Source organism: Acanthochromis polyacanthus, chromosome 5 (assembly GCF_021347895.1).
Source record: "Acanthochromis polyacanthus isolate Apoly-LR-REF ecotype Palm Island chromosome 5, KAUST_Apoly_ChrSc, whole genome shotgun sequence".
Lineage (NCBI taxonomy): Eukaryota > Metazoa > Chordata > Actinopteri > Pomacentridae > Acanthochromis > Acanthochromis polyacanthus.
Window position 1 is genome coordinate 16,260,340 of NC_067117.1, and position 27,604 is coordinate 16,287,943.

Sequence of the window (27,604 nt, forward strand, 5' to 3'; positions counted from 1 at the left end):
AAAGGCATCCATTAGATAACATGTAGGAGGCGACAGTACGGCTGTAGGTATTTACATGCCTGCTAATTCTGTCTACCTTGTCTGGATCCAGCGTGAAATCTGCGTCTAGCAGCTCCCCGGCGTCGTCGTCAGGCTCGCCCTCGTAGATCTTGTAAGCAGGGTTTCCAATCTCAACATTCATGGCCCCGTTGGTCATCCTTTGGTGCTGGAAGCCCTTGGCCCTACACGAAACATCAAGGACAGACACAGTCACACCTTCAGCTTCTGATCTGAGATTTGAGTAGCCTGAACAGTGCAAGCAGGTACACAGCCACATTACGAAGGGAGGGAAGAGGCATTGCATGACTCTCGCCACCATCCAGGCTTAGCCACAGCACAGGCACCAACACAAACCCAGCATTCATGTAGCCCAGGTCAGATCCAGACACAGTGGACCTGAATACAGGACTGTCAGTGCAGAGACTATTTCTCCAGACCACAATAAATCCACAATCGATCCTGTGTCTTGGTAAATGCTGGATTTTTTGAGATGCATTTTCCAATCTGAGCTTGGAAGAATGCTGTTGGACTCCATCTCTCACTATGAGAGACACTACCACAGTACAAACCACAGCACAGTACAATATGGCACAGTATGACGGACAACAATATGAGAGATCTACGGCACCGGCTAATACATATACAGATCTATTCAATGCATCTTTTCAATAGATCTGCCTTGAAGCTGCTCCGAAGAGGGAAAACTGAACAGGACAGATACTGTAGGAGCGGGACGGCCCACAGCTCCCATGAATATCAGAGAAAATGGCGCAGACATTCACCACAGGACCAAACACTGCACAACAACCACGACTCATGGTTCAGGGGAAAGATAGAAAGAGACAGCATCAGAATGCAGAACTGAAAGAGGGCATGGAGCAAAAAGTGTAACCCTGGCAACCGTTACCGCAAGCGCCTGGAGCCGGTTTTGCCGGGCCGGCTAGACCTGAGGAGCAGAAGAGATGCCATTACAGAGAGGAGGGTAAAAGTGCAAACTGAAGAAAGGAAGAAAAAGAAGGAAGAGGGAGGAAAAGGAGAACGCAAAGACAAAAAGAGGTCTCATGTTTTGAATGCTACGATGTCAGACTGTCACTCACCCTCTCATCCTTCTCCTGTACCAGACCAAAGCTCCTGCACCCAGAAGAACGAGCAGCAGCAGCAGCAGCACTGGGATCACTATCGAGGCTGTGCCTGCATACAGACATGCCAACATCAAGAAAGAATTTGAGAAATAGACCTCATCTCAGCATTTGAAACTTAAGGAACCTCCGACATTACTGTCATAGCAGAAGTGTTGACTTACGTCCACCTGTAGTAGAGTTATTGTTGCTGCTGGCCGTAGACGCGCAGCGATGTCCTGTCCATCCAGGTGAACATCTACACACACACGTAGCAACAGAAAATAGAGATATGCATGTAGCACACTATGCAGTGATGCATTCGGACTGAATGACAACAAATGTGGATGAACACACTCTGCTCCGTACCTGCACTCTGGAAGGCTAGTGATGGGGTTTATAGAGCATTGGCCATTTGCACAGTACTCATTGGAGTCGCATGTGTAGCAGCTGGGCTGGACTCTTCCATTTGTGCAGCTACGCAAAATAGAAAAAAAAATGTTTGAGAGGAGACTAACTTCTGCATCAAGTTTGTAGGTCCTTGATGTCAAGTAGATTATGTGCCCTCCTACCGACAGGTGAAGTCTCCTGTAGTTGTAAAACCGTTGCTGGGGATACACTCTCCATCACGACAGTAGTGGCACTTGTCAATCTCACATGTGCTGCCAGTGTACTGGGGCAGACAGCGGCACAGCTTGGAACCATCTTCGCTCTGCAGACATGTACCTTTGTGTTGGCAGTGGTTCTCACAGCTTCCTGCTCAAACACACAGACACATGTAAGTGCACAACTTACCAACACACTGTAATCTATTACATACTCTCATAATGTGATTGTGCCTTCATTTTTAGGCTTTCAACTGGTTAGCAGGAGCCTCTCAAGATTTCAACACTTGGATATCAGACGTGCAGTGGGAACACTCACTGTACTGGCACTGGTCGCCAAGGAAGTCGGCCGGACAGCTGCAGGTCGGCTGGTTTCCTGCACTGACGGTGCAATTGCCTCCATTCTTGCAGTAATCTTTACAAGTGTGCAGATTACAGTTTGGCCCTGTAAAGCCTGTCAGGCATCGACAGGTAGGAGAACCTGCAGGAGGACAGACACATGAAGAGATACAGAGGGAAAGGTTAACAGGGGAAATGAGAAGAAAGTACAAATGTGTCACATTACCAGGCTAATCGAAACATAAAAGTGGCCATATTTCAAGACAAATTGCCACGTTCACGTCTAACCTGTAGGGGAGGGTGTACATGTGCCTCCATTCTTGCAGTAGTCTCTGCACTGATCAATCTCACATCGATCTCCTCCGTAATTAGGCTGGCAGCGACACTTGGGTTGTTTGTGGGCGTTCAGGAAACAGCTGCCACCGTTCAAACACTGGACCAAGCAGGGACCACTGGGAGGAGCTGTAGGTGAGGAAATCTTTCAGTCATACAGAATAATTGAACTGATTTAAAGTGTGCGTACATGAGCATGCCTGTTCACTCACAGATAGGAGATAATGTGGGAGTGGGCAGCTCCACACATGTGCCATTGTCCAGCGTGCGTCCATTGGGACAAGTGCAGACTGGTCCACTGGGGCTTAACAGACACAGCCATTCACATTTCTTCCTGTCACAGGGATTAGTCACTGACAGAAAGAGAGAGAGAGGCAGTGTTAAAAATGAGTAAAAATAAGTCCCTTCAGTCCCTCACTGTTTTGTGTTTTTTTGCAATTCTGTCGCTGAGAGTAACTTTTTTACGACTCACTTTCAGGTTGTTTGTAACGGTGGTGCAAGACTATATCTGTGGCGTGGTTCATTCCAGTCGTTAGGTTCTCAATCGGGCCTTTGCCAAACTTATTCACACGGAAGACGTAGTTGTTGATGTAGGTGACACCATAGATGTAGTCCTCAAAGACGTCAATGCTGAAGGGATGATGGAGCTCTGTGTAGAAACAAAGACCCACACAGGATTACACACGAGTCCTGAATAATAAAGACTGACTCTTCGTGTGGAAGATGATGTGCCACTCAACTGTTTTTAAGGCTGTTCACAGCCACGACTGCATCACTGCCATTCAGTCTCACACTACAAATCAAGGAGAGCTTAGCATCAGCCCAGTACAGTCGCTCATTGAAGTAGTCCACTGCCAGACCTATACAAACAGAGAGCAGTGTTAGGAAAGGTTCAAAAAGGAAATCCTTACACTTTGTATTTACTATTGATGAGATGATTAAAGAGTAGCATTTTACCAGTTGGCCACTGGATGTTTTCTTCCACCAGCGTCTCTCTCATGGTCCCATCCATAGCAGCTGTTTCAATCTTGGGGTGGTTGCCCCAGTCCGCCCAGTACATTTTCCTAATGAAAAGTAAAAGCTTCCTTTATCACTGCTGTTACCACATGTGAATCCAAGTTTGCATAGCTTCTGTTCTTGCTTCACTGTACCACCAATCACCCAAGACCCACTCACCCTCTCTGGGGATCAACTACAATGGCATAGGGCTCATCAATCATGCCAGAGATCAGAGTTTTGCGATGATGTCCTCCACTGATTTGAGCCACTTCAATGACGTCTCTTCCAGAATCAGTCCAGTACAGGTTTCCTGCCACCCAGTCCACAGCGATGCCACGGGGCATCTTCAGATCAGGAATCTGAACATGAAAAACAGTGAAACTGCGGCAAAAACTCCAGAATTGGACACTCTTGCGTTATATTATGCTAGATGTTAGATCCTCTGAATACAGGCATGTAAATCATATAATATGAGCAGACTTATTTACACTTACCTCAAGATCGGTGACCCTGGAGTCACTTTGGCGTCGGTTGCGATTACTATTTGGAGAGGAGGAGGAAGAAGGCAAATCATAGGATGAAATGCGCCCCGTGTGCCAGTTTGTCCAGTAAATGCGATTCGTCTTCACGTGCAGGTCCATGGCATCTATGCGCACGTTGGCATCACCCTGGAAGATCTGCTCGTAGCGCCAGTTTGGCATGGAAGGGTCCAGGCTGCGGATTTCATTGTCATCCGCAATGTAGAGCACTTGCCTCTGAGCTGGGAATGCGTAGGGAAAAGACAAAATGACCATTGTAGGAGAGGCGAGATGCGGAAAAAGGATGTACATACATAGATAAACACAAGCTTGAAAAGTTAACTAAATGTTGCTAGAAGTACTCACTATCAGCCTTGCAGGTGTCATTGATTCTGGTGAAGTACTTGTGGCAGCTGCACTTGTAGGAACCTTTGGTGTTGTTGCAGATGTGGGAGCAAACTGCAAACTGCTGACACTCATTCTTATCTGTGAAAGCACATGATACACATGCTTTGAAGCCCCAACACAAAGTGAAAAATCATACTGTAAGCAGAGAAAACTGTACCTTCACATCTGTTTCGTCCATAGGACTGGAAGCCGGGTTTGCAGGAGCAGAAGGAGTCAGTGCCGTTCACCACACAGTGAGCCTCATCTCCATCTCCACACACCGTCCGATTGCTGCGGCAGTCGTTCAGCACCGTGTCTGCAGGCAGGGAAACAGGGAGGATGCAGTCACACAGATAACTGTGAAGAAGGCACACTGTCATTATGGCAAATGTGGCACAACCCACCTTTCTTATTGCAGTTGATTTCATCAGAGCCGTAGTCTTCGCAGTCGTTGAAGTAGTTACAGCGCAGAACAGAGCTGATGCAACGGCCATTGGAGCACTGGAACTGATCCTTTTGGCATACTGGTGTGGTAGGAGGCGCTGGTGGGAGAAAACAGGGGTCATAGACACGTTATTACCTTGATTAGCATGTGAAAAAGTTGTCTGTCTTGCAGCTAAAACAAAAACGCATTCTTGTATCTTTTGCCAACAAACTCACGGCAGTTGACTTCATCGCTGTTGTCCCCACAGTTGTTCACACCATCGCAGTGTTTTGAAACCGGCAGACACACGCGATCATTATGACAGCGGAACTGCCTGGTGGGTGGGCACTGGAATTTAACTGAAGGAGTGCAAGAGACAAGCATTAAGGAACAATAAAGGGAGCAGGGTATCAAACGGTCTTTGGTAATACCGTCAGCACATGAAATGCAGAGATTCTCACCGCACTCCTCTGGGTTCTCATCAGAGTTGTCTCCACAGTCATCCTCACCGTCGCACTTCCAGCCCAGCGGTTTACAGAGAGTGTTGTTGCACTGGAACTCATCCACGGGGCAGTGTCGGCCCACTAAAGCACAACGGTGAGAGGGAAAGAAAGAGGAATGAATGACACATAACATCAGCAGTTGTATACTTTGTATATTTTTTTAAGCAGTATGCCTGTTTAAAACATCCAGGAAGAATAACTGCAAGCCTCATACCACCGCTGTCACATTTCTCCTCGTCACTGCCATCCATGCAGTCAGCGTCAGCATCACAGCGCCAGCGGATGGGGATGCAATGGCCATTTTTGCACTGGAACTGATCACTGTCACACTTCACATCACAGCCATTCTGAACCAAAAGCACAGAATTCCTTTCATTAGTGCCCCACAGTGTATTGAATTTCACAGCAGAGAGTTAAGCGGGAAGGAAATGATTGAGCGATACCTCGTCCGAACCGTCAGCACAATCGTGGTCTCCGTCACACTTCCAGCGCCCGGCAATGCAGCGGCCGTTTGTGCAGGCAAACTCGCTCTCTGAACACTGACGAGGCACTGAGGAAAAAGAGCAAAGTGCTTAGAAGAGTGAGAGAGGACAATTAGGGAGAAACAGAGAGTAGAGACAAGGAACAAGGAGAGGCCTAAGGAAAGGAAAAAACAGAAGAGAAAATGAGGGAATAGAGCAGACTGAAAAAGGTGCTCTGATGAGAGCACATGAATAAAACATAGCTGATAATTCATATCACAGGGTTGACTCAATGGGCTCACAGGTGGGGATGGTGCACTGTGTGTAGTGGAGGAACTACAGAAGCTAATGGGATTTTAAATAAAAAGAGGGAAAAGGCTCACAGAACAAAAGACGAGCTGGGGGCAGACAAAGGACTGGGTAGTTGAGGTTGTGGTTGATCTGAAACTGTGACAACACCTACCTCTGGCTCACAGCAACTGGTCAGTGTGAAATGCAAAATAGACATGAGATGATGTGAGATGTGCAAATGGCCACAGAACTAATTAACTCAAAGGAAATCAAATCTCAACGATACGTGCAGTTGAGTAAATATAACAGACACACAGTGAAAGGCGAGACATTTTTTTACCAACAAAACCGGCTGCATTTGAACAATCTGCTCTTAGCAGAACTCAAACAATGTTCTAAATTGACGTTTTTATACACACAGTGAGCTACGGTTGTGGCTGTGCGAGTGTGTGAGCGGGAAGCATCTCTTTCCAAAGCCAGAAAAACAGTAGAACCTACCACACTTGTCTTCATCCGAGTTGTCCCCACAGTCATTGTCGTAGTCACACTGCCAGCGTCCAGGTACACAGCGGTTGTTCTTACAGCGAAACTGGTACGGCTCGCACGTCCGCTCGTCTGTCACAAACGCGCGTGATAAGCATTTCCCTTTGGATCATCAACTTCCTTTGCTTTAATTCTCTTTCTACAACTTACCGCACTCCTCCTTGGGTTCGTCTGAAGCGTCTCCACAGTCATCCTCTCCGTCACACTTCCAGCGTGCCGGGATGCAGCGTCCCGAGTCCTTACAGCGGAACTCATCCACACCACAAGTCATTTGAGCTGCAACAGAGAGGATTTAATGGATTAGGCATCTGAACACTACACATGAGAATATAAGCTTATGCACTTCTGTTTCTGTGACAGAACTGATACATCATACCGTTTTTATTAATCTCGTAAAAGTAACTGTTTCAGCTGAAGCAGCCGAGCAACGAACGTGTAAAAAATGATCCAAGTTAAAAATCTTCAGTCATTTCTGTTGCACTATATAGTTTTAAGTTTCCGTTCTATGCGATATTCACTAGATTCAGTCATTTAAGGCTAAATTTACAGCTTCCCTTCAATATATCTGGTCAGATTCTATTAGAGAACCAATTCCATGCTGCAGAGGAGACTTTCTTCATGAGTAGACGTGCTGTTTGATGCAGTAATGAAAAGCCTCGTCTTACTGCAGTTGGCAGGCTCATCAGATCCGTCCACACAGTCATTGTCCCTGTCACACACCCACACCCGTGGGATGCAGCGCTTAGTGATGGCACACTGGAACTGGTTGGGGGCACACGTTACTTCAGCTGCACAAACGAAAGACAGATTGGACCATTTATGCCATACAAAGACAAACTGCTACCTAGTTGAAAATGTCACAGACTAAAATGCTTTAGTTCTGCTACTGCACCCCAGAAACTGCAATTTTCATTACATAATAACACAGACATTTTGCTATTCTTATGGCCCTGCAGTTAAAGGTGATAAAATGTAAATTTTGACCTTGGGATGGTACAACCGAACAGTTCATGTAATGTCCCTCTGTGGACAATGAATGTGCTCAGCAAATGCCATGGCAATTACATTATGCAACATCATTTGGCCTGAAGGCATTGCTAAAGGAAAGGTCAAAATGGACAAAGATCCTCTGGGGAGCAACAAAGTGTTCAGAAGTTTCCTGTCTGCTCATTAGATTTTTAGATACAGCATGTAAAAGGTAAAAGTGTGGGTTAAGTGAGGACAAACTTCAGGCTACAGATATCTTGTTCTAAACCAGCGCGTTGAAATAAACAGTCATACAATAGTGATGAGAACATCATGCATAGACACTGCCACTAGCTGGCAAAAAACTAAAAAAAGAACAGCCTAAGGGACCGAGATGACTTACGACAGTCTTTCTCATCCTCTCCATCCCCACAGTTGTCCTGGCCGTTGCAACGGAAGATGCCAGGGATGCAGCGACTGGGGTGGGTACATTTAAACTGACTCGGCAGGCACACATGGATGTCTGAAATAACAACAAATACTGAGTTCAAAAGAATCTCTTCTCAGATTTTTAAATTTTAAATCTTATTGTAAAAAAAAAAAAAAAGTGTATTTAATTGCGTGTACCGCAGTTGGCTTCATCAGAGTTGTCCTGGCAGTCATTGTCTCCGTCACAGATGTAGGCTGGGTTGGTACAGATCCCGGTACCACACTGGAACTGGCCAGGTCTGCACTTAAACTCAGCTATAGAGAGAACATGCAGCACGTAATGAGGCGTGATTAACAAAACATTACAAAGCAACAGTAGTAAATTATGACAGCGACAGCCTGGCTGCATTCATCACTTACGGCAGTCTGCAGGCTCGTCTGAACGGTCCCCACAGTCATCCTCAGTGTCACACTTCCACCAAAATGGAATGCATTTGTCGTTTTTGCAAACAAACTGAAGAAGCAGAGGAGAAAATAGGTTTCATTTTGAGTCTGATAATGTCTTAACATGGGCATATCTGTAAAGCGGTTTCAGACGAGCTCACCTGACTTGCGGTGCAGTTGGACAAGCAGTGTTTGCCATCAGCGGCCAGGTAAAAGTTAGTGGGGCAGGCACACTTGTAGCCCCCTCCAGGTGAGAGCAAACACAGGTTACTGCAGCCTCCATTGTTTATCTGGCATGGGTGGTCTGCCACTGAATGAAAAGGAAATGTAGTGAAGCAGAATGAAGTGCAATGAGACTGAAACCAAGACACAGATGAAGAGTCACACGTGGTTGTGAATGGCAGGCGGCTCAGTTCTACCTTCAGGCTGGCGGTACGGATGGTAAATGTGGACGTCCATCGGCCTGTGAAGGGTGCTGATCAGCATGGACTTGTTGGTCCCCAGCGTCTTATGAGCTCTGTTGATGGACTTAGTTTCCCAGTCCGTCCAGTATATGTATTCCTCGAACAGAGTCATAGCAAAGATGTGGGGGATGTCCTGAGTCAGAACTACAGAGGTGCAGGCACAAAGACAAACAAGTTAGTAACAACAACTGGAAAAGTGTATAAAGATACTGTGATATGTGTATGTGAGTGGTACCTGTGTGTCTGTTGGTTCCGTCAAGGCTGGCAAATGCAATGTAGTCCTCCCGGGCATCGGCCCAGTAGATGCGGTCATTGACAAAGTCCAGCGTCAGACCATTGGGCCAAGTGATCTTATCCTCTACAATGACACTTCTGTTGGTACCGTCCATCCCAATTCTCCCAATGTGGGGGGTGTCTCCCCAGTCAGACCAGTACAGGTACCTGCCAGGGATGTTGTGTATTAATTAGGTTTTCTGTTCCTATCAAATCATAATTTAAATTGCATTTGATGCTAGATTCATTTTGTGTGAAAACCACAAGAAAATACTTGTATTCTTTACACAATCTAAGCCAGTCTGATACACATTTACTTATATAACTGGCAACTAAGGAGGCAGTTGAACTAAGAAGGCATGATTTCGTGGTGTTAGTGAAGTGCACTGCCAGTACTTTTCTAAGTTTTGCTGTGTCATTCTTACCCGTAGCGTACATCCACAGCCACAGCACGAGGCTCCCTCAGGCCATTGTTGACCAGAACTGTCCGGTATGCTCCATTCAGCTTTGACACCTCAATAGTATCCCGTCCCTTATCACACCAGTACAGGTTTCCTCCCACCCAGTCCACTGCCAGACCATCTGGGTTGCTGAGTGATGTGCGGTGAAGGACCTGAGAAATGAACAAGCAGTATATGCTTTCTAAATTCTGTGTTCCACAGCGCTGGATTTTATTATTTCTCTTGGGTTTTCACTGCATACACACACACTTTGTACTTCTATCTTAGTGAGGACATCCATAAGCATAATGCATTTCTTAGAGCCTTACCCTAACCTTAACTATCACAACTGATTGCCTAAACTTAATCCTTACCCTAACCAAACCTCAATTCATACCTGTTCTCTAAAAACAAGTCTTCACCCTCAAACATGGCTGTTTCAAAGTGAGGACCAGCCAAAATGTCCTCACTTTGTAAAAATGTCCTCACTTTGATAGTTAAATGCAGAAAATGGTACTCACCATGTAGCAAGTACAAGAACACACACACACACACACACACACACACACACACACACACACACACACACACACACACACACACACACACACACACACACACACACACACACACACACACACACACACACACAAATGAAGACTAATTCATGATTTTAAATGTAGCATTGAGAAGGCAGGCAGGTTTTACCAGCACATTTTACTGTCCCCTTATCTTCCTTAGACAAGATGTTGCTACACTGACCTGCACATCGCTGCCGTTGATGTGCATACGACGGATCATGCTGCCCTGGGTGGTCACATCTGTCCAATAAATCATCTGCTGGCGATAGTCGAAGTCCAGAGCCACAGCATTGTTCAATCCCTGCCAAAGCACAGGAGCTGCATTAGTCTGGAGAGGAGATAAACTCCTGCAGGATGGTTCTCGGGATTTTCTAGTCACATCAAATGAGCACACAGTATCTGCAGGTCTCACCTGTTTGAGCAGCGTGTAGTTGGTGCCATCCAAGTTGAGCTTCCTCAGGTAATAGCGGTTGGCAAAGATGAGGAAGGGTTCTTCATCTGCACGGAGGGAGGCATCACATGTGAGTGGATTTACCTTAAACACTCTCCTGAATGTTATTAATCCGTCATGTTTCTTACCAGAAATGGATTTGCATATCGTGGGGTTCTCAGGGCTAAGCTGGAAACCCTCCACGCACAGACAGTGAAAACTGCCGTGTGTGTTGATGCAGCGCTGTGTGCAGGGATAAGTGGTTGTGCATTCATCTATGTCGACACACGTCTTCCCATCATCTTTCAGACGGAAGCCGGGGTGGCATCTACACTGTGAGGGAGCAAAACGCAGAGCAGGTAAAGTCCGTGCTGCTCCTTTTCCACATCCATTACGATGTGGAATTCAAGTCACAATTTCATGCTGCTCACTTACCTTAAACCCTATTTTAAGGTCTTCGCAGAGCTGGGAGCAGCCACTCAGTTTGCTGTTTAAGCACTCATTAATAAAGCAGTTCAGCTCATCAGAGCCATCGCCACAGTCGTCTTTATGGTCACAGAGCAAAGTGTCATTGATGCAGTTTCCATTGTTGCAGGCATACGCAGTGTCGTTGCATTTCTTCTCTGTTCCATGAAATAAGGCAATGAAATGAGAAACAAATGAAGAGAAAATGTTATCCAGTGCAGCTGAAAGAACTTCAGAGCCTCAGGAAATGATTTAGACCACAACTGTTAAAAATGCTTTCTGTTATAAAAGTAATACTTGGAATTGGTGTCTCCTTAAAAAAATGTTCATTCACATATTGATATATGATGAATGTGGCTTGCCCATGTTTGCTTCCTGTTCTGTTGATCTGCTAAATGCATGCTTCGCTAGTCCTTCATCTGAACCGTATTTTCCATTTTGACATCGACATCTTTAAATGCGACAAACACTAATACGACATTGGGCTACAGCTGGCATACAGATTAACAAAAGAAAAGTACATTAAATGTCAGAACAGTCAAAAGTAAAGTGCTACTGGAGTGACTGCGACAAACCTGTGCCGATGCAGCGTGGGTTTTTCGGCGCTTCATCTGACTGGTCGTGGCAGTCGAAGTCTCCATCACACTCCCATTTATTCTGAATGAGACAGCGTCCGTTGGCACAGCGGAACTCGTTGGGTCCACATGTTGGATACTCTGCAGCAACAAAACAGCACTTGCTTTTAAAAAAAAAAAGTACAAAGAGCACAGAGGTGAGATCCCCCATCAGGAGTAAGAGGTCATGGGTCCACTCACCACACTCCAGGGACTCATCTGAGCCATCGCTGCAGTCGTTGTCATGGTCACACACAAAGTGCTTGGGAATACACTGTCGGTTCTGGCACATGAACTCGTTGCTGCTACAGGTGTTGTTGAAGACTGAGACATAAAAATATTTGGTGAGTGAACAAGATGAGTATGTTTTATGCTTGTACAGTGCAGTATAGATATTCCTTTGTCTCAGAGGATTAGTAAAACATTTTATCCCACCACTCACCGCAGCCAGCTTTCACACTCTCGTCAGCTCCATCAGGACAGTCTTTGTCGCCGTCACATTTCCAGCGCTGAGGAATGCACATGTGTGATCCGGGGCACTGGAATGCTTCTGGACTGCAGGTTTTAGTCTCTGTGACGGAAAGAAGTTATTAAACATGATTCTAATGCCAATAATTGTTGCACAGCTGTTTCAAGCAGAAGCAGAAGAATGATTAAAAATCTAACTTCTTTGCACATATGCCAATACTTTAGTCCCTGTTTGCACTACAGGAATGTGATGTAGCTGCCAGTTTAATATCAGATAAAACAGCTTAAATGCAGAGTGGGCTTCACAGTATCCACAAATCTGGTGACAAGTTTGAGAATTCAGTGCATGTCTACATCTCCCAGCAGAATCGACAGCTGTCAAAATACCTTCGGCGCTAAATATGTCAGCACTAACTGCTCTTTTAGTTGTTTTCACTAAGGAGTTTGTGTCCAACACTCACTGCAATTGCTGTCTTCATCACTGCTGTCACCACAGTCATCCGCTCCGTCACACACCCAGCGGCTGGGTATGCAACGGTGGTTCCTACATTCAAACTGGGAGGCTGAGCAGAACTTATCTACAGCAGCAGAGAGAATGTATGAAGCACAAAATACAAGCACTGACACAAAGCAATGGTCTGTTGCACTGCAGCGTGTTTAGCTTCTGCTATCTGAACTCACCACAGTGGGCCTCGTCTGCGCCATTCTCACAGTCATTCTCCATATCACAGGTCCAGCTCATTGGGATACAACGTCCACTCGGACAGGCAAAGAAGGGTGTTGGACATTTTGTTTTGCCGCTCCCTGGCAAAGAGAGCAGAAAGTGGCGAGTTAAGACGAAAACATCAAAGAGTTAAGCCAGCTTGAAGAGGAAATTAAATTTACATTGCCATGTTTTTCAAGGAGAATTACTTCCCAAACCACAATTTAATGGATGACAACATCCATTGTGTTTGTTTCTGTTCCTTTTGGCATAATCCAAATTGTTCTTTTTGCTTCAATCCACCTGTGAAAAAATAATTCCACATCTTCTTCAAACGCTGCACGCACGTTTGGCTGTGAGATGCTATTAAAATACCTGGGCAATTTCGTTCATCCGAGAAGTCCCCACAGTCGTTGGCTCCGTCACACTGCCATGAAGGTGCATAGCAGAGGGTGGTGAACTCGCACTTCTGAAATGTCACTCCCTTCACTCCCAGATGGAAGTAACTGGAACAATCTGTGGCAGCTTAACAACGAGAGAGGCACAACTTTATTTAACAACCTGGGAGAGAAGTGTTGACTTTCACTTGACATTTAATAATTGTGACTGAATGTGATCATTTGAACTTACTGCAGTTCATCTCATCACTTGCATCCTCACAGTCCACCTTCTGGTTACACTTGCTGGAGTTGGAGATGCAGCTTCCATCTCTGCACTGGAACTGATCCACTGTGCACAGTGTGGCTGGCAAGTATTAAAAAAGAAAGAGATGGCATTTAGGTAGAGCATAATTTAGAATATTAAATGTCCATTGGTGGTAGTCTTGACTCACTGTTACAGAAGAGCTCATCAGAATTGTCTCCACAGTCGTCCTGCCCGTTACACCAGGAGCTGTGACCCACACATCGGCTGTTTACACATCGCCTGTAGCCCTTCTTACACACACGGTTGGCTGACAACCAGACAGGAGGGACTCCAGTTACAAACGTCAGCAAGGAAAATACCGCTGAAAGTGTGCTGACAGAGGAGAAAGGTTCCACTCACCACAGTAGGACTGTTTCTCATCAGACTTGTCCTTGCAATGGGCCATGCCATCACAAGTCAGGGTGTACTTCACACAGTCTCCATTTCCACACTCAAACTCGTCCATGTTGTTACACGTAGTGTTGAGGGCTGATGGACACGAACAGAAAAAGGCAGTTAGGAAGAGATGGATATACCAAAGCATGCAGTAAAGACAGATCCTAAACTCAATCTGTGTCTATTACGACACAAAATGTTCTACATGTAGAAGTGTGTATAAAAAAAATATCTTAAAAAAGTAATTCTGTGCAAAGTTAAGCACTTAAGCCGTTTAGATTCTTGTCCATCTTGCTTTGCTGTCAGACTGGCATCTGATCGGTCTCCGGTTTATTCAGCAATTCATCACAATGGCCTCAAACATATAGCCAGAGTCATAATAAACCATCTTTAACTATACGAATAAGAAATCCTACAACAGATGGTCCCCCACAGCTCCAATATAACATCACTGAGTCAAACTGGGATTACACGGCAAAACATAAGCAACTGAGAGATAAAATCCACAGAAGAAGTGTGATGATTTCTCCAAGATGCTCCGAACAACCTGCTTAAAAGTATGTGCACTGAGGACAAGCTGAGCTCTTTTCAAGCCAGTGGGTGGTCACACCAATTATTGATGTGATTTAGGTTTACTCTGTGTACTGCAGGTTGTTTAGAATAACAAAAATCTATTTGTGCCATCTTGAAAGCTTCCTCACGTTACTTCCAATGGGTAAAAATGTTTTGATATTTTTGCTATCACCTCAGCCATCTCAGGAAAGTTTCTCAGGGAGACTTTTGTTTTTATGAATTCTTGCATTACCTATGCAGGTGTTGTCTTCCAAAAGCTTCCTGTCTCCCCGACAGCTGCAGTTGACCCTTCCATCAGAGGTCAGCAAACACAGGTCCTGACATCCTCCATTGTTAACACGGCAGAGAGAGAACTCACCTGTGCAGACATGAGGAAAGTTAGCCACACAAACCTGCACATACTAATACACATCTGATTGAGAATCTCTGACCTCCCAGCCAAGCTCCTGACACAAAAACAACAACTGCCCCCCTTCATGTGCATCCACATCAGCAGACAGATATGCCTGCATAAATGAGGCAATGGCTCTGCCTCAGCTGTATGCATAATTCAATGTGACTCAATCTAAATAGGATTTGCAGCTGTTACAGCAGGCTCCCGGCTTGCATGGTCGCTGTGGGTATTGGAGTGTGGGAGAGTTTACTGAATGAGGCAACTCTGGGGAGAAGATATGGCAAAGGAAAAAATGCAAGAGTGGGTTGATTTAGAAGGATCAGGACAATGACAGGAGTAGCCCAAAATTAGAAAAGGGAAAGAGGTAAAAATGTAAGATATTATCCTAAGTTCTGCCTTCCAGATGATTCCTCGTCATAGATTTAAAAAGCAAGCTATTAATCAGGACTATGCATTTCAAAGCACTTCTCATTTTTTTAATTAACAATGAATTTTTGAATGTACATGGCCATTGAGTGAAATACTGCAGACAAATGAGTTGGACTGCAAGTATCTTGACTTCATCTGTTTATTTACCAAAGTAGCAAAAAATTACAAAATCCCAATCTGCATTAATACACTATAAAACACTGCACAGTTTATCTTTATTTTGCAGTCCTACACATGATGTCAGTATTTCTTAGTAATGACCAAACATCCACATCCCTCACACTTCACACAACCACTTGAATCTCTCATCTGGAGAAAAAAAAAACTCACAGTTATTAGTGTCATTGGCCACTGCGACGATGCCCATCGGCTGCTGAGGGATGTCAGCACGAAGCACCTTCATGTCTCCTCCTGTGTATTTGTCAGCCCGAAGCACGGCCCTCCTCACCCAGTCGGTCCAGAAGATGTAGTCTCCGTACACAGCCAGGCCAAAGGGATGGACCGGCTCATTCTTCAGCACCACCTGCAGGGGGAAGCACAACCACAGCCATGACCCTCACACATTCAAGAAATTTCAGCCTTGCAACTAATGGATCAGAAAACTGACGGCACAAAGCAGTACAAACATTTGCATTAAGTGTTTATGTCACTCACGTAGCGCCGAGTTCCATCATATTCACAGCGCTCAATCTTGTCCAGCGTGGCATCAGAGAAATAAAGCTTTTCAGCACGGTGGTCTATGGCCAGACCATTCGGGGTTCTGATGTCTGTGCCAATGATTACAAGGACGTTGGCACCAGTCAGTGTGGCACGCATGATGCTGGGAGACTGTTCATTCCAGTTGGTCCAGAACATCAGGCTGCAAGACAGAGGAATAATTAGTGATACGAAAAGATGTAAAGTTTGGGCTGAATTTATGACATCAGTGATATGAACGACTGAATTCCTTCTAACCTCTGACACTCGTCAAGGACAAAGGCTCTTGGGTGATCGTCTCCCGACATGGAGACCACAGTGTGGCGGTCGACGGCACCCCAGCGGCTCTGATCCACAGTGTGGCGGGTGATGGTTGAGGTAGTATAGCTGGTCCAGTACAACATATCCCAGCCCCTGTGGTAGGCCAAGCCCTCCACCGAGCCCACATCTGAAAGCAAATGGAGGGAATATCGGAAGGACAGTGGAAGAGAGTGAGGAACAGAGGGACAAAAACAGAGGGAGAAGACAGAGGAGAATAGAGAGGAAGGAAAAGAAGCACGTCAATCCCAGTTTCATGTTAAAAGGCCAAGCGTAGACCATCTGGCAGCATCTCAGTGCTGGCAGTCTGCTGTGTGGCAGCACAGAGTCAGGGCTCTGGACATGACAGCTTGGTATTAATGACCAAGAACACTGTGTGATTCAAGGCTTTTATCCAGCAAATAGCTAAGTAAAAAGGTCACAATAACAGTTACAGGCTAGCATATTACTTTCCATTGCACTACCTCATCAACAGATGAGAAGCAAGAGGTCATTTTTCTGCACCACAGCCTCGAAACGAGTACGAGGTTCTGAGCTTCATGTCCAGAGGACAGACATGAGTCAGCCAAGATGAAGGAAGTTTTGTAGCAGCAGATAGAGAACAGCTGCTCTACTGCTGAGAAACAATTTGTGAACACACACACACACACGCGCGCACACACACACACACACACACGAACACACACGCACGCTGTATGTGTTCTTCACTAAGAGTGAGATCGCTCCAATACCAAATAACTGGTAATAGTCATCTCCTTGTTACTGTTACTGCAATGGAACAGTGAGGGTCTGATGATTAAAGTGGCCTTTTCCAGGACTGGATATGACCTCACTCTATCACACCTGCAGCCAAAGAATGGCCAGGTTCACCACCAGGTGGGACACTTCACACGACACCTCGATATCTCTGGTGCGACACCGCGGAAACGAATCATCATGTGTCCGTTGCATGCTATGAGCTTCTGAATGAAGCAAAGCGACTGGAAAACCAAGCAGAGCCATGCAGCACACAAAAACAACTCCCCTCTGCTTCTCGGAGTCATAAATCAATGCCCTAAAAAAATCGAAGGAGAGCAACATGAAATCCATTCACCCCTATTTCCTCTTTCTTTAGTGCTGTTAATGAATTGTAAATCTTGAGCTCTCAGCACCTTCCACTCAAAGTCTTGCTGTTTACCTCAGTTTATCTTCCATCATTGTTGACCTAAGCCAAGCTACTGGATTTCTGTACATATTCACCTCATGTTCACAGCAACACAGATGAGCTGAATTTATGGCCCTTGAGCTCAGGTGGTTACACTGACACTGATTTTATTGCAGTTATCTGCAGTAGGCGTTCTAGCAGCTGAGTGCCTGCCATCATGCTGGCAGTCAATAATTACCTGTAGTCAATACTTCTGAAGGCAAACACTATTTCAGTCTGTCTCTCTTTGTATTTATACTGTAGCTGTGTATATATATATATATATATGGGTGTACAGGGGCTGCACTTTCAGAAATTGTACAGATGCTTTCAGAAAAAAAGACAGAAAAAATAGTGCTTAGGAAAAAAACTATGTTTGGTCTCATTAGACCCTCCCACAGAGAGCTGGCCAGCCCATCTCGGTGCCGCTCTATCATAGTCAGTCCAGAGTTCACCTACCGTTTACTCGGTTTTATCCTCTCATACTGTCCATCTAGTCACCTCTCCTTTCCAGCTCTGCTACCATTGTGTTTCTCAGGAGATCCCTTTCTTGGCGGCAGAAGGACTTGTGATTGTGGATTGATGAACACAGTGCCTGATTGAGGGGTCATGTGGAGTAGCCGTCTGCTCTGAGGTGACAGGAAATCATGCAAGCTCCAGCGTTTACCTCTCAACACTCGTCAGCCCCTCACAGGAGTCCAAGAGGGAGGATGAATACCTCAGCGGAGGGGTCTGATGTTACTTTGTTCCGTCTGCCACCCCCAGCCAATAAGATGTGGAACTGATTGTGAGGACTGAAATGACTTGATTCACATGCGGCACACGGAAAGCAGTACCAATGTAAAAAAAAAAGTCACTGATTTGATGTATTCTGAATGACAGTTTTTAAACAGGAATGTAATTTTCCTGGTGTCAACAGGAACATGAGTGTATGTAAAATGTGTATACGTAAAATGATAATGCCTTCAACAGCCTTGATGTTCAATGCCAAGAAATCTGTGTAATGCTAATTTTTGAATACACTCCTATTTAGTGACAGCATGAGTAAGCATTTCCGCATGTATTATCAGTAGTTTTATGACAGGCTTAAGCACATTGACCCAGCAAAAGACAAACTGTGTTTCAACAGTAGCACAATGAACCCAACTGACAACAGCAGCGACACTGGGCTGGGCGACGTGGAGAGGGTCCTAGTCCCAATACTGGACACACTGATTCTGGTACTGGGGGTTTGTGGGCACTCCATGGTGATGGTGATCTTGTGTGGACGCAGGAGGAGAGGGATGGGACATATATTACAGTCTCCTCAACACTCCAGCAGTGGCACAGGCACAGACATCCTCCTGCTGGCTCTGAGCGCTGCAGACCTGATTTTGCTCTCCATGCTTCCCTTCCACACCGCTACCATCGCCATGCAGCACTGGCCATTTGGGGACGTCATGTGCCGCATTGTGGGCTGCTTGGGATCAGCCTGCACCTCAGCCAGCGTATTTACTCTGGCCACCCTGGCCGTGTCTCGCTACCTGACTGTGGTGAAGCCTACCAGAGCCTACTCCCTCCTCACCCCTCGCAGGGTGTCTGTAACTGCTGCACTGCTCTGGGTTCCAGCTTTGTGCCTTGCGGCTCCCCAGCTGGTTTTTCGCTCTGTTGGAACGCCGCGACAAACCAATGACGGCCTCGCTTGTTTTGTTTTGCAGTCTGACCAAGAACAGTTGATCTATGGATTGGTTCACTTCCTCGTGGCCTTCTTGCTCCCGCTGGTTGTAATTGCAGTGGCATACAGCAACATCTATGTGTTCCTATGGCGGCGTCAACAGGGCGGCCAGATGCCCCAGGTGGAGCGCTACCAGAGCAAAGTGACCCAGACATCAGCGGTGCTGGTGCTGGCTTTCACCCTGTGCTGGCTGCCATCCTACGGCCTAACTCTAGCCTTACTGGCAAACAAAAGCTCAGGGGCCACTGGAACCTCACCACGTTACGGCCCCTTTAGCGTATTTGCACGTCTCATGGCAACCTCCTCTACAGTGATGAACCCCATCCTCTATGTGCTGATGTCGCAAAAATTCAGACAGGACGTGCTGAGGCTGTTCAAGAAGGACAGGCAAGGAGCCAGTGGAGCTGTGGTTATGGATGCTGTCTGACAGTATTACTTTAAGGAACTACTTTGATAAAACTGACTACCTGACAAACACTGAGCCATTCCTGGCAACTGGGAATTACTATAAAAAAAAACTGGGAATTACTATTAAAAAAAACTGTGAATTACTATAAAAAAAATGACAAGCTGAGCTGCTGACAGACTCCTGCATTTCCTCATTACCCTCATGAGGAAAGTAACTAACAAGCAGAACAACAGCACAAACACGGACATTCAACAACTTTGCTTCTTCACAACATTCTGTTAGTCTGGATATTGTACAAGAAGATGAAAGTTTGCCTTGGGAGTTGCTGCTCTACAAGCGCAATGGCAGAAACAATCCCGAATCACACATTCCTTGTAAAACAGATTAAAGTAAAGGCACTTTGGTAAAACATTAATGGTGCACCTGTGTTTTGTTGTGCTGAGATAAGGTGAATGAAGGTCTATCTGTCTGTGGGCCTCTTTATGCTGGTGTGTGCTCTGTTCTCAAAGTGCAGATAAAAAAGCCATTTCCTTGTTTTTTAAGTTGGCTACAACTTTAGAATTAAAACTTCCTGCTTCTGTTTAGATGAGCGGGAGTATTTTGGGAAAATCCAGCAGCTTTAGTCTTCATTTTCTCACTAGGAGGGCTAATGTTTACGACTCAGGGTGTTTGTTATTCAGAAAAAAGGTGGAGTAACCATAAATGACTTAACTAATGACAGGCCCCTTATCAACTAACTGAGGGGAAATACAGAGTAGAGAAAGTGGGTAATATACTGAGTGAAGTTGACCAAAAAAAGGGAACACAAACAGGAAAAACTCACTCTCTACTACAGTCTTGCGGTCTGATCCATCATCGCTGATTTGTTGAATGTTGCCAAAATGAATATCGCTGAAGAAGATGCGGTTAGCTCCTTTCCCTCCGCCTCCTCTGTAATCAAACGTGAGCGCGATGACATTCTTCATGTGCTCGGGGTCCTCAAACGGTTTTATCGGTGCGTTCAGGTTGTTTTCATCTGACAGGTGAACACTCTTTAGTATAGTGCGCTCTGAGTAGAGAAGGTAGCCGTCGTAGTCGCGGCAGCCGCGGCCGTCTTCAGCCAGCATGCCGTGAGCACAGGCACACGTACGCTGTCCGTTACCACGGTAAAGGCAAAGCTGCTGACAGCCGCCATTGTTGTCTTTGCACACATTTGTTCCTGCAAACAGAGAAAAAAAATCCATGTTGTTATTAGAGCCAAAAAAATCAGTTCAATTAATGTAAACATAGCAAGTTAAATAGTTAATGGAATACAAGTTACATAGAAACAAGAACATGAACTGGCTTTTTAATTCGTTATGATAACCGTTTTGATATCTGCATAAGCATTTTTCGAAATAGAACGACACTGCCAACTCGATGATAGAAATATTATACACCGATGGAAAGCTTAGATTCTCATGAATCCGCCGGTATAAACCACTTTCAGATGTGATTACCACAGCGGGTAATATAAACACATTTGTCTGACAAACAACGAATATCCATCCATCCGTTCTCTGTACACGGCTTTAACTTACACAGCGCGACTCACATTTCCGGGTTCATTATTACACACAGATGAAAATATTCCACAAAAAACGGCCATAATCCAACCTTGGACATCCAGATGAAACAAGCCAGTAAAATATTTTGTCCAGAACATGTCTTGAAGTCGGTATATAATCCACGAATAGGTCGTTTTCGAGGAAATACACCTCGCGATGCGCGTCCAATATTCCCTGTATTTCTCGTCATATTTTTATTTACAAATAAAATATTAGCGATTTTTTTTGGACTGAAAATGGCTGGAATTGACTGTACCTTATAGGGCTACACAAGCCTTTGCTTACCTTGCTGTCTTGCCCTATTGAAGACCTTGATGTCTTTGAGCTGCACCCCAATACCAGTCCTCAGAGACACAGAGTCTGTGGCATTATCCTTGCTGCCTCTCTTTATGGAGCCATTAGCATGTGTCCTGGATGACAGCAGGCAGATAAGCAGCATTAAACAGAGGCTGAAGCTTACAGATATGAAAAACACTAAGACTGTGGGTGTAAATCATACATACACACACACACACGAAAAAAACCTAAAGTGAGGAGAAGCGTGGTATATCTGACCTGTCACTCCAATAGATGTAGCTCTCGAACACAGACACAGAAAACATGTCCATGTTGTTACTGGCCAGCACCATTTCCCTGTTTTCACCAGTCTCCAGGTTAATGCGCTCGATCTTGTCCGTCCTGGCGTCACACCAGTACAGCAGACCCTCCTACATGCACACAACCAATAATGGATGCATTGTTGCTGTGATGCTATATCCACTCTCTGCAATAATTGAAAAATGTTCTGTCTCAGCGTACCTCATAGTCGATGGAGATGCCGTTGGGCCAACTGATGCTGACATTGACCAGGACGGCCCTCTGAGAGCCATCGAGGCGCGACCGCTCGATGCGGGGATACTGGCCCCACTCTGTCCAGAACAGGTAGCTACTCACACAAACCCAGCAGAGCACACACATAACTTCCTCAGTAATCAATACTAAGATAAGTCACACAAGTGTAAGGTAAAAGTAGGAGCTTGATGCAGTGTTGTTTCTTCTCACCCTTTCTCAGGATGCACAGTGATGGCACGGGGCTTGTCCAGGCCCTGGGAGATCACCACATAGCGGAAGGAGCCATTCAGTCTGGCCACCTCAATCACATCGAAGCCTTGATCTGTCCAATAGATGTTTCCTGTGGAGGTGAGAGGAGAAAACAATGAAGCGCTGGCAAGATCCTGTGCACATGAATCATGCAAAATGTGCAGATATGTGTCCTGTTTAACCTCCTGTTTGACATCAGTTAAGCTAAAAAATACTTGCTTTTCTCTTACGGCTGTTCTTTAATGCTTTCTTAGTCAGCACATGTTCAGCTTGTTGCATTTAGAAGTGTCAGATATTGTGTGTCAGAATAAAAAAAATGTATCAGTGTGTGTTAGTAGGTGGGTTTCCATTACAGTTTTTTGCAAAATAAAAGCGATATTTCCAAAATTTCGACAAAGTATATTTGCGCTTTGAACGTGTTTCCATTGAAGGTTGTTCTGGGCAGAAACATCGTAACTCTTGTAAAATCATCTTGTAAAAACTTTTTAGCGATATTTTAGTCATTTTTGAAATTCAGGTGTTTCCATTACCAGTTTTTTATTGCGCTATTTACATTTTGCACATATCTAAGGGTAATGGAAACGCAGCTAGTGATACTGTTTGAATTCAGTTAATGTCGGGATACGAGTCTCTCACCAGCTATCCAGTCAACAGCGATGCCTTCGACTCTGCCAATGCCATTAGTGACCACATCCTCTCTCCAGGTCTGGTCTCTCTTGGCCCTGCTGATGGTGCTCAGACCCATATCCACCCAGTAGATAGTGTCATTGTCTGTGGAAACAAACAAAAACCAATTAGAGTTGGACTGACGAGAACCTTTCCGAAACCACACCCTTAAAACAGCTACATTATATACATATATGTCATGCCAGGGAATTTAGCTCATCAGGCATTTGAGAAAAAAACAAACCAAAACACATGTTGGAGAAAATCTTACCAGCATGGAAATCTATGCCCACAGCGAGAGAGGTGCCCGACACTGGTACCAGAGCATCAGATTTGTCTGATGGGTCCAAAGGAATACCTCGAATGCCCTCATGCACCGAGTACAGCAGGAAAGAGCCCACACCTAGAGTAAACAAAGCAACAGTACCAAAAGTTTGGGTTGCATCACTTCCTCGTCACTTTCATCAATGCTTGAAAGCAAATTTGGCTTAAATCAAGATATGTGCACCAATGTGTCATACCCTCACAAGACTGCTGCCCTCTGCGCAGGCTGTATCCTGCCGTGCACATGCAGGCTCTGGTGGTCGGGGAGGTGGGGAGACACAGCTGGGAACAGTCTCCATTGTTATTGCTGCAAAGATTGCTGCCTGGGAACACAAAAGCACACGAACAAATACACAAAACAAATCAAAGACGAGCAACGGAGACATAAACAGATGTGCTTTTGGATAAACAGGCTACATGCAGCCTGCAAAACAGACCTTCAACGAAACAAGGACGTATTTTCTTCCCACTTTTTTTTTTCTCCAAGCAATTTAACAAAAGCTAATTTTGCACAGGCTGAGAGAAAGAAAGCTGGCGTGTGAGAGCGAGATACGCACCTTTCTGCACAGTTTCATTGTAGATTTTCATGTGCATCATGGGAGAAGTGCTGTTCCTCAGGACTTTCCAGTTGCCGCCATCTTTCTTGTCACAGGTTCCAATCTGGTCGGTTCCCTGGTCTGCCCACCACAATTTCTCTCCTAAAGGACGCAATGCACAGCAGGATGGAGGACAGCGTTAACCAATGCAACAACATGCATGCCAGCGCCAGTTCAGTGATCAAAATCTTTTAATTGCACTGGCTGAAATGAGCATGCAAACCTACCCATGATGGCCAGAGCAGTCGCCTTGGTCAGCTTTCCCTTGACCCCTTCCAGCACCTCCAATCCAGAGCCGTCCAGTTTACAGCGGCTGATGGTGCTGTTTCCGGAGCTGATCCAGTAAAGCTGCTCGGCATCAAAATCAATGGAGAGGCCTGAAAAAAACAAGGACAGTGTTGATCTGTAGTCGCCTGCCCTGTCACCAGGGTGTGCTGTCTCTTAATGGAGTCACACAAAGAGGTACAGTGTGCTGCTCACCAACAGGGCCTTTCTGGTTGGTGAAAAGGACGCTGCGGTTGCTGCCATCTGTGTTGGCCATGCTGATGTTGTCCCCGTCTGTCCAGTACAGCTTCCTGATGGAGGCGAGAGCAAGAGAGTTTGAACTTTCAGCACAATTTTGACCAAGAATGCGTCACATTCAAACCTCACAACACAAACCTCACACCTAGTGCACGATTGGAAAAACTTATTCTGCTGTCCTTTATGTCACACTATGACTCCTGTAGCTCACATTTCTCCTCCTATATGGAACTAAAGCACACATCTCAATAACTCCTTAACCTTAGATATCCCATACCGAATGTGCACACTAATCTTACAAGAACGTAATTCATTAAAAATACAGAATGTGGTTTTACAGGCTTTATTTTCTGATGTTTCTAGGACTTATATTCATTGTTTGATTGTTGGAAGTTTGTCTTTACAGTTGTTCCCCTCCGCCCTGATTTTGGATGCTTGTTTGGATGTTGTACGTTGGACTTGATTAAATGTCTTTTATCCCTAAAAACTGAACTTGATCCCAGTGGTTAAGCAAAACAGGAACAATGGTAATAGCAAGATGATGTAGAATCTGTGGAGCATCTGGTCTGTGAATAATACCAAACCATATGTGAGCTTTGGAGGACTTTCTTTTCATAAAATGCAATCTGTTGTTTTCAGTTCAAGTCCCAATCAAGGCAACAGAAGGTGATGGTGGCGGGTGAAGTAGAAATAAAGCTGGTAAACTGGACATTAGAGAATAACAAAATGAATTCAGCAGCTGAGAAGTGTTCTGATCATCCATCCCTGACACCCTCACTCCTCAACACCTTTCTTTCTTTCGAATTCAAGCTTTGAGAGCCTCCAACTTGTCAAAATCAGAGAACACACATATGCACACGCATGGAGGGCATACAGGACTACGCGATTGTGTTTGCCTGTGTTTAGACTGCATCTATTCTATGTTTAAAGGGTATCTCTCTTCCGCACCATCATCCACTTCCTGCTAAATCTGACCACATCCACCACACCCTTCGTTTGTTTGTTAACATGCCTTTAAATAAAGCCTCTGAAGCATTTGAGCTCCCACATTGTCGTGTTTTTGTGCACACACACAGACACAGAGTTGGTTCCTTCCCAACTCTTTTTGACCCCACCCACTCTTGGTGGGGTCAGTGTGTTTGTGTGCCAGCAAAGGGAGACAGCCCCAGCATATGGATGGAGCATCTGCTTCTCATTTTCCCTCACGGCAACAATGCTCAGATCGGAAACATTCCTCCGCTCAAGTAGGCTACGTCCTTCAAAGAGAGGAAGGAGTACACAGAAAAATCGCAAGACAGCAAGAGACATTTCTCAAGTTGATATTCCTTTGCTGGACTAAAACTAAAAATATAAATACAGATGATTTATCTCTGCTCTGCTGGATTGAGGAGAAACTGAGGCCAGGTTCTGTTTGGATCTGAGGAGCATGAAGTTTCAGGAGGGAAGCCAGGAGGGGGAAAAATGGGCATTTGTAAAGCATAGCAGGAGGGGACAGGATGTAGGATAAACACAGGAGAAACTGAAGAGAAACAGAAATAACTACAGAAGGCAACAGAGACACTGGCAGTAAATAATTCATAGATAGTCTATCTGAGCACAGAAACTTTGGAGGGAGAAATAGAGCAACAGAGGAGAAAGATGACATGAGGGAAGAAAAATTGGAACCACTTCCTGAGTGACAAAACACTCAGAGGTCAGCAACCATCTACACCAAATTACTTTGACTGCATACAGAGGCAAAGCTGACAGTCAGACACTGGATGATTGTGTGTGTGTACTTCTGTGTATGCGTGGCGGGTTACAGGTGAAATTCAGGAGGGTGTCTGCGAGCAATTTCTGAAAGCTTCAGTCTGACTAACTGTGACAGCTTTATGGTTTGTGTACCTGTGTGCGTGCGTGCGTGCGTGCGTGCGTGCGTGCATAGTACTAACCCTAGTATTGGATGCAGCACTAGACAGTGTGGTTTGTCTAAGCCCTGGATGACAGCATTTTTGAAAGAACCATCCAGTCTGGCAACATTAATCTGTTTCTTATTGGCATCATAACTGGTCCAGAACAGGTTCCTGGACACCCAGTCCACTGCCAGGCCGTGAGTGTTGGGCAGATCTGATGAAGGACAAAAACACACACAGAATTACTGATCAACCTTCTTGTTTAAGGATAAAAAAAGTTTGAAATTACAACAGATTTACTGGTATTCATAGTAACTTATGAAACAAATGGTGTTTGATTTCAAACAGCAGTCAAAGGAAGTTTTTTTTTCTAGCTGACGAGCCTTGATTTTGTTTGCTTAAATGCAAACTGTCAATAACAGATTTTCTTATATGGCTACCTTTAATGCTAATTTGTCAGCTATTTCTAATTCTTTCAGCTCACTTGTTTTCACATGAGGACCATGTAAAAAGTCTTAAATAGGTTGGGAACGTTATTGGAAAGCATCTTCTTGTAAGTTAGTTTCGGTCAAAATGCGGCTGTAGTCAGTTTACCTGCAGCTTAATCTGTCTATTTTTATTGAGCTTGGAAAATCCACTTCTACTTGCTTTGGGTCAGCAACCTGGAATAAGCTGCAGAACAGTCTAAAGCATTTTTATCCTCAGGGCAGCTCAGGTTTTTATTTCAGCTTATTATACTTTCCACTGTTCCCGTTTTAGTTTATTCATAATGCTTTTTATTATTGAACTAACTTTGCCTTTTAACAATTTTACTGTTATTGAATTCCAAGTTTCTTATTTATGAGCCTACATCTTTTATTTTCTAACTTGGCTACATTGCAAATGAGGAATGCATTCAGAGTTTAAGAATTCACTAAATAAATGAATGAATAAATTGAACTTGCTTGCCTGAATCGAATATAAAACAATGAGTCTTTTAATGATGGTCTGTATTGGATTTTATTGTATTGTGTTGCCTCCTCCGTACCTGCAGAAACAACAGTTTCAACTCCGGTGCCGTTGATGAAAGCTCTCTTGATCGTCTGAGTGCGGACATCTGACCAATAGATTCGATGCTCCAGAGCGTCATAGTCCACCACAGTCACGTTGTCAATGTCGGGCACAGTGAAGGAAATTATGTAGTTGTAATATGGGTTGTCGATGTCCACTCCTCTGATCTCTATCTGTCGAGCGTACAGCAAAAACTGACGGGACTCTGAAGGTGAGACAAGACATTGACATCCTTCAGTATTCAATGTGAGTAAT

General features: G+C 44.9%; 2 protein-coding genes across 4 annotated transcripts in view; one reads left to right on the top strand and one right to left on the bottom strand.

Annotated features, from left to right (window-relative positions):
• LOC110960676 (low-density lipoprotein receptor-related protein 1-like) overlaps positions 1–27,604 on the bottom strand; it is a 96,080-nt gene that overhangs the window by 1,892 nt on the left and 66,584 nt on the right. For 2 of the 3 annotated variants that reach the window (XM_022208023.2, XM_022208020.2), the window contains 61 exons: positions 27,327–27,554; positions 26,339–26,513; positions 24,366–24,460; positions 24,113–24,262; positions 23,847–23,987; positions 23,487–23,612; positions 23,237–23,368; positions 22,936–23,070; positions 22,261–22,390; positions 22,018–22,144; positions 21,775–21,926; positions 21,505–21,629; positions 20,457–20,831; positions 16,268–16,457; positions 15,968–16,172; positions 15,644–15,836; positions 14,723–14,848; positions 13,882–14,010; positions 13,670–13,789; positions 13,468–13,581; positions 13,213–13,362; positions 12,816–12,938; positions 12,596–12,712; positions 12,109–12,237; positions 11,868–11,990; positions 11,628–11,768; positions 11,023–11,210; positions 10,737–10,920; positions 10,570–10,655; positions 10,339–10,458; positions 9,562–9,749; positions 9,099–9,304; positions 8,819–9,007; positions 8,561–8,709; positions 8,376–8,469; positions 8,154–8,270; positions 7,930–8,049; positions 7,226–7,348; positions 6,711–6,836; positions 6,516–6,632; positions 5,709–5,815; positions 5,480–5,612; positions 5,224–5,346; positions 4,999–5,121; positions 4,743–4,880; positions 4,517–4,654; positions 4,318–4,437; positions 3,928–4,193; positions 3,611–3,792; positions 3,392–3,498; positions 3,175–3,294; positions 2,907–3,083; positions 2,647–2,787; positions 2,390–2,563; positions 2,082–2,243; positions 1,730–1,913; positions 1,527–1,634; positions 1,343–1,416; positions 1,137–1,230; positions 947–985; positions 77–221 (listed from right to left, as the gene is read on the bottom strand). In XM_022208023.2, coding sequence (XP_022063715.2) covers positions 77–221; positions 947–985; positions 1,137–1,230; positions 1,343–1,416; positions 1,527–1,634; positions 1,730–1,913; positions 2,082–2,243; positions 2,390–2,563; positions 2,647–2,787; positions 2,907–3,083; positions 3,175–3,294; positions 3,392–3,498; positions 3,611–3,792; positions 3,928–4,193; positions 4,318–4,437; positions 4,517–4,654; positions 4,743–4,880; positions 4,999–5,121; positions 5,224–5,346; positions 5,480–5,612; positions 5,709–5,815; positions 6,516–6,632; positions 6,711–6,836; positions 7,226–7,348; positions 7,930–8,049; positions 8,154–8,270; positions 8,376–8,469; positions 8,561–8,709; positions 8,819–9,007; positions 9,099–9,304; positions 9,562–9,749; positions 10,339–10,458; positions 10,570–10,655; positions 10,737–10,920; positions 11,023–11,210; positions 11,628–11,768; positions 11,868–11,990; positions 12,109–12,237; positions 12,596–12,712; positions 12,816–12,938; positions 13,213–13,362; positions 13,468–13,581; positions 13,670–13,789; positions 13,882–14,010; positions 14,723–14,848; positions 15,644–15,836; positions 15,968–16,172; positions 16,268–16,457; positions 20,457–20,831; positions 21,505–21,629; positions 21,775–21,926; positions 22,018–22,144; positions 22,261–22,390; positions 22,936–23,070; positions 23,237–23,368; positions 23,487–23,612; positions 23,847–23,987; positions 24,113–24,262; positions 24,366–24,460; positions 26,339–26,513; positions 27,327–27,554 — 8,813 coding nt within the window. The remainder of the gene's footprint in view (positions 1–76; positions 222–946; positions 986–1,136; positions 1,231–1,342; positions 1,417–1,526; positions 1,635–1,729; positions 1,914–2,081; positions 2,244–2,389; positions 2,564–2,646; positions 2,788–2,906; positions 3,084–3,174; positions 3,295–3,391; positions 3,499–3,610; positions 3,793–3,927; positions 4,194–4,317; positions 4,438–4,516; positions 4,655–4,742; positions 4,881–4,998; positions 5,122–5,223; positions 5,347–5,479; positions 5,613–5,708; positions 5,816–6,515; positions 6,633–6,710; positions 6,837–7,225; positions 7,349–7,929; positions 8,050–8,153; positions 8,271–8,375; positions 8,470–8,560; positions 8,710–8,818; positions 9,008–9,098; positions 9,305–9,561; positions 9,750–10,338; positions 10,459–10,569; positions 10,656–10,736; positions 10,921–11,022; positions 11,211–11,627; positions 11,769–11,867; positions 11,991–12,108; positions 12,238–12,595; positions 12,713–12,815; positions 12,939–13,212; positions 13,363–13,467; positions 13,582–13,669; positions 13,790–13,881; positions 14,011–14,722; positions 14,849–15,643; positions 15,837–15,967; positions 16,173–16,267; positions 16,458–20,456; positions 20,832–21,504; positions 21,630–21,774; positions 21,927–22,017; positions 22,145–22,260; positions 22,391–22,935; positions 23,071–23,236; positions 23,369–23,486; positions 23,613–23,846; positions 23,988–24,112; positions 24,263–24,365; positions 24,461–26,338; positions 26,514–27,326; positions 27,555–27,604) is intronic. The other variant, XM_022208021.2, reaches the window with a different exon arrangement.
• LOC110960677 (delta-type opioid receptor) lies at positions 17,272–20,048 on the top strand. The gene has a single exon (XM_022208024.2). The coding sequence runs from the start codon at positions 18,647–18,649 to the stop codon at positions 19,649–19,651; it is 1,005 nt and encodes a 334-aa protein (XP_022063716.1). The 5' UTR covers positions 17,272–18,646; the 3' UTR covers positions 19,652–20,048.

Coding starts and splice junctions, on each gene's coding strand:
- LOC110960677 (XM_022208024.2), top strand. CDS start 18,647: ATGAACCCAACTGACAACAGCAGCGACACTGGGCTGGGCGACGTGGAG.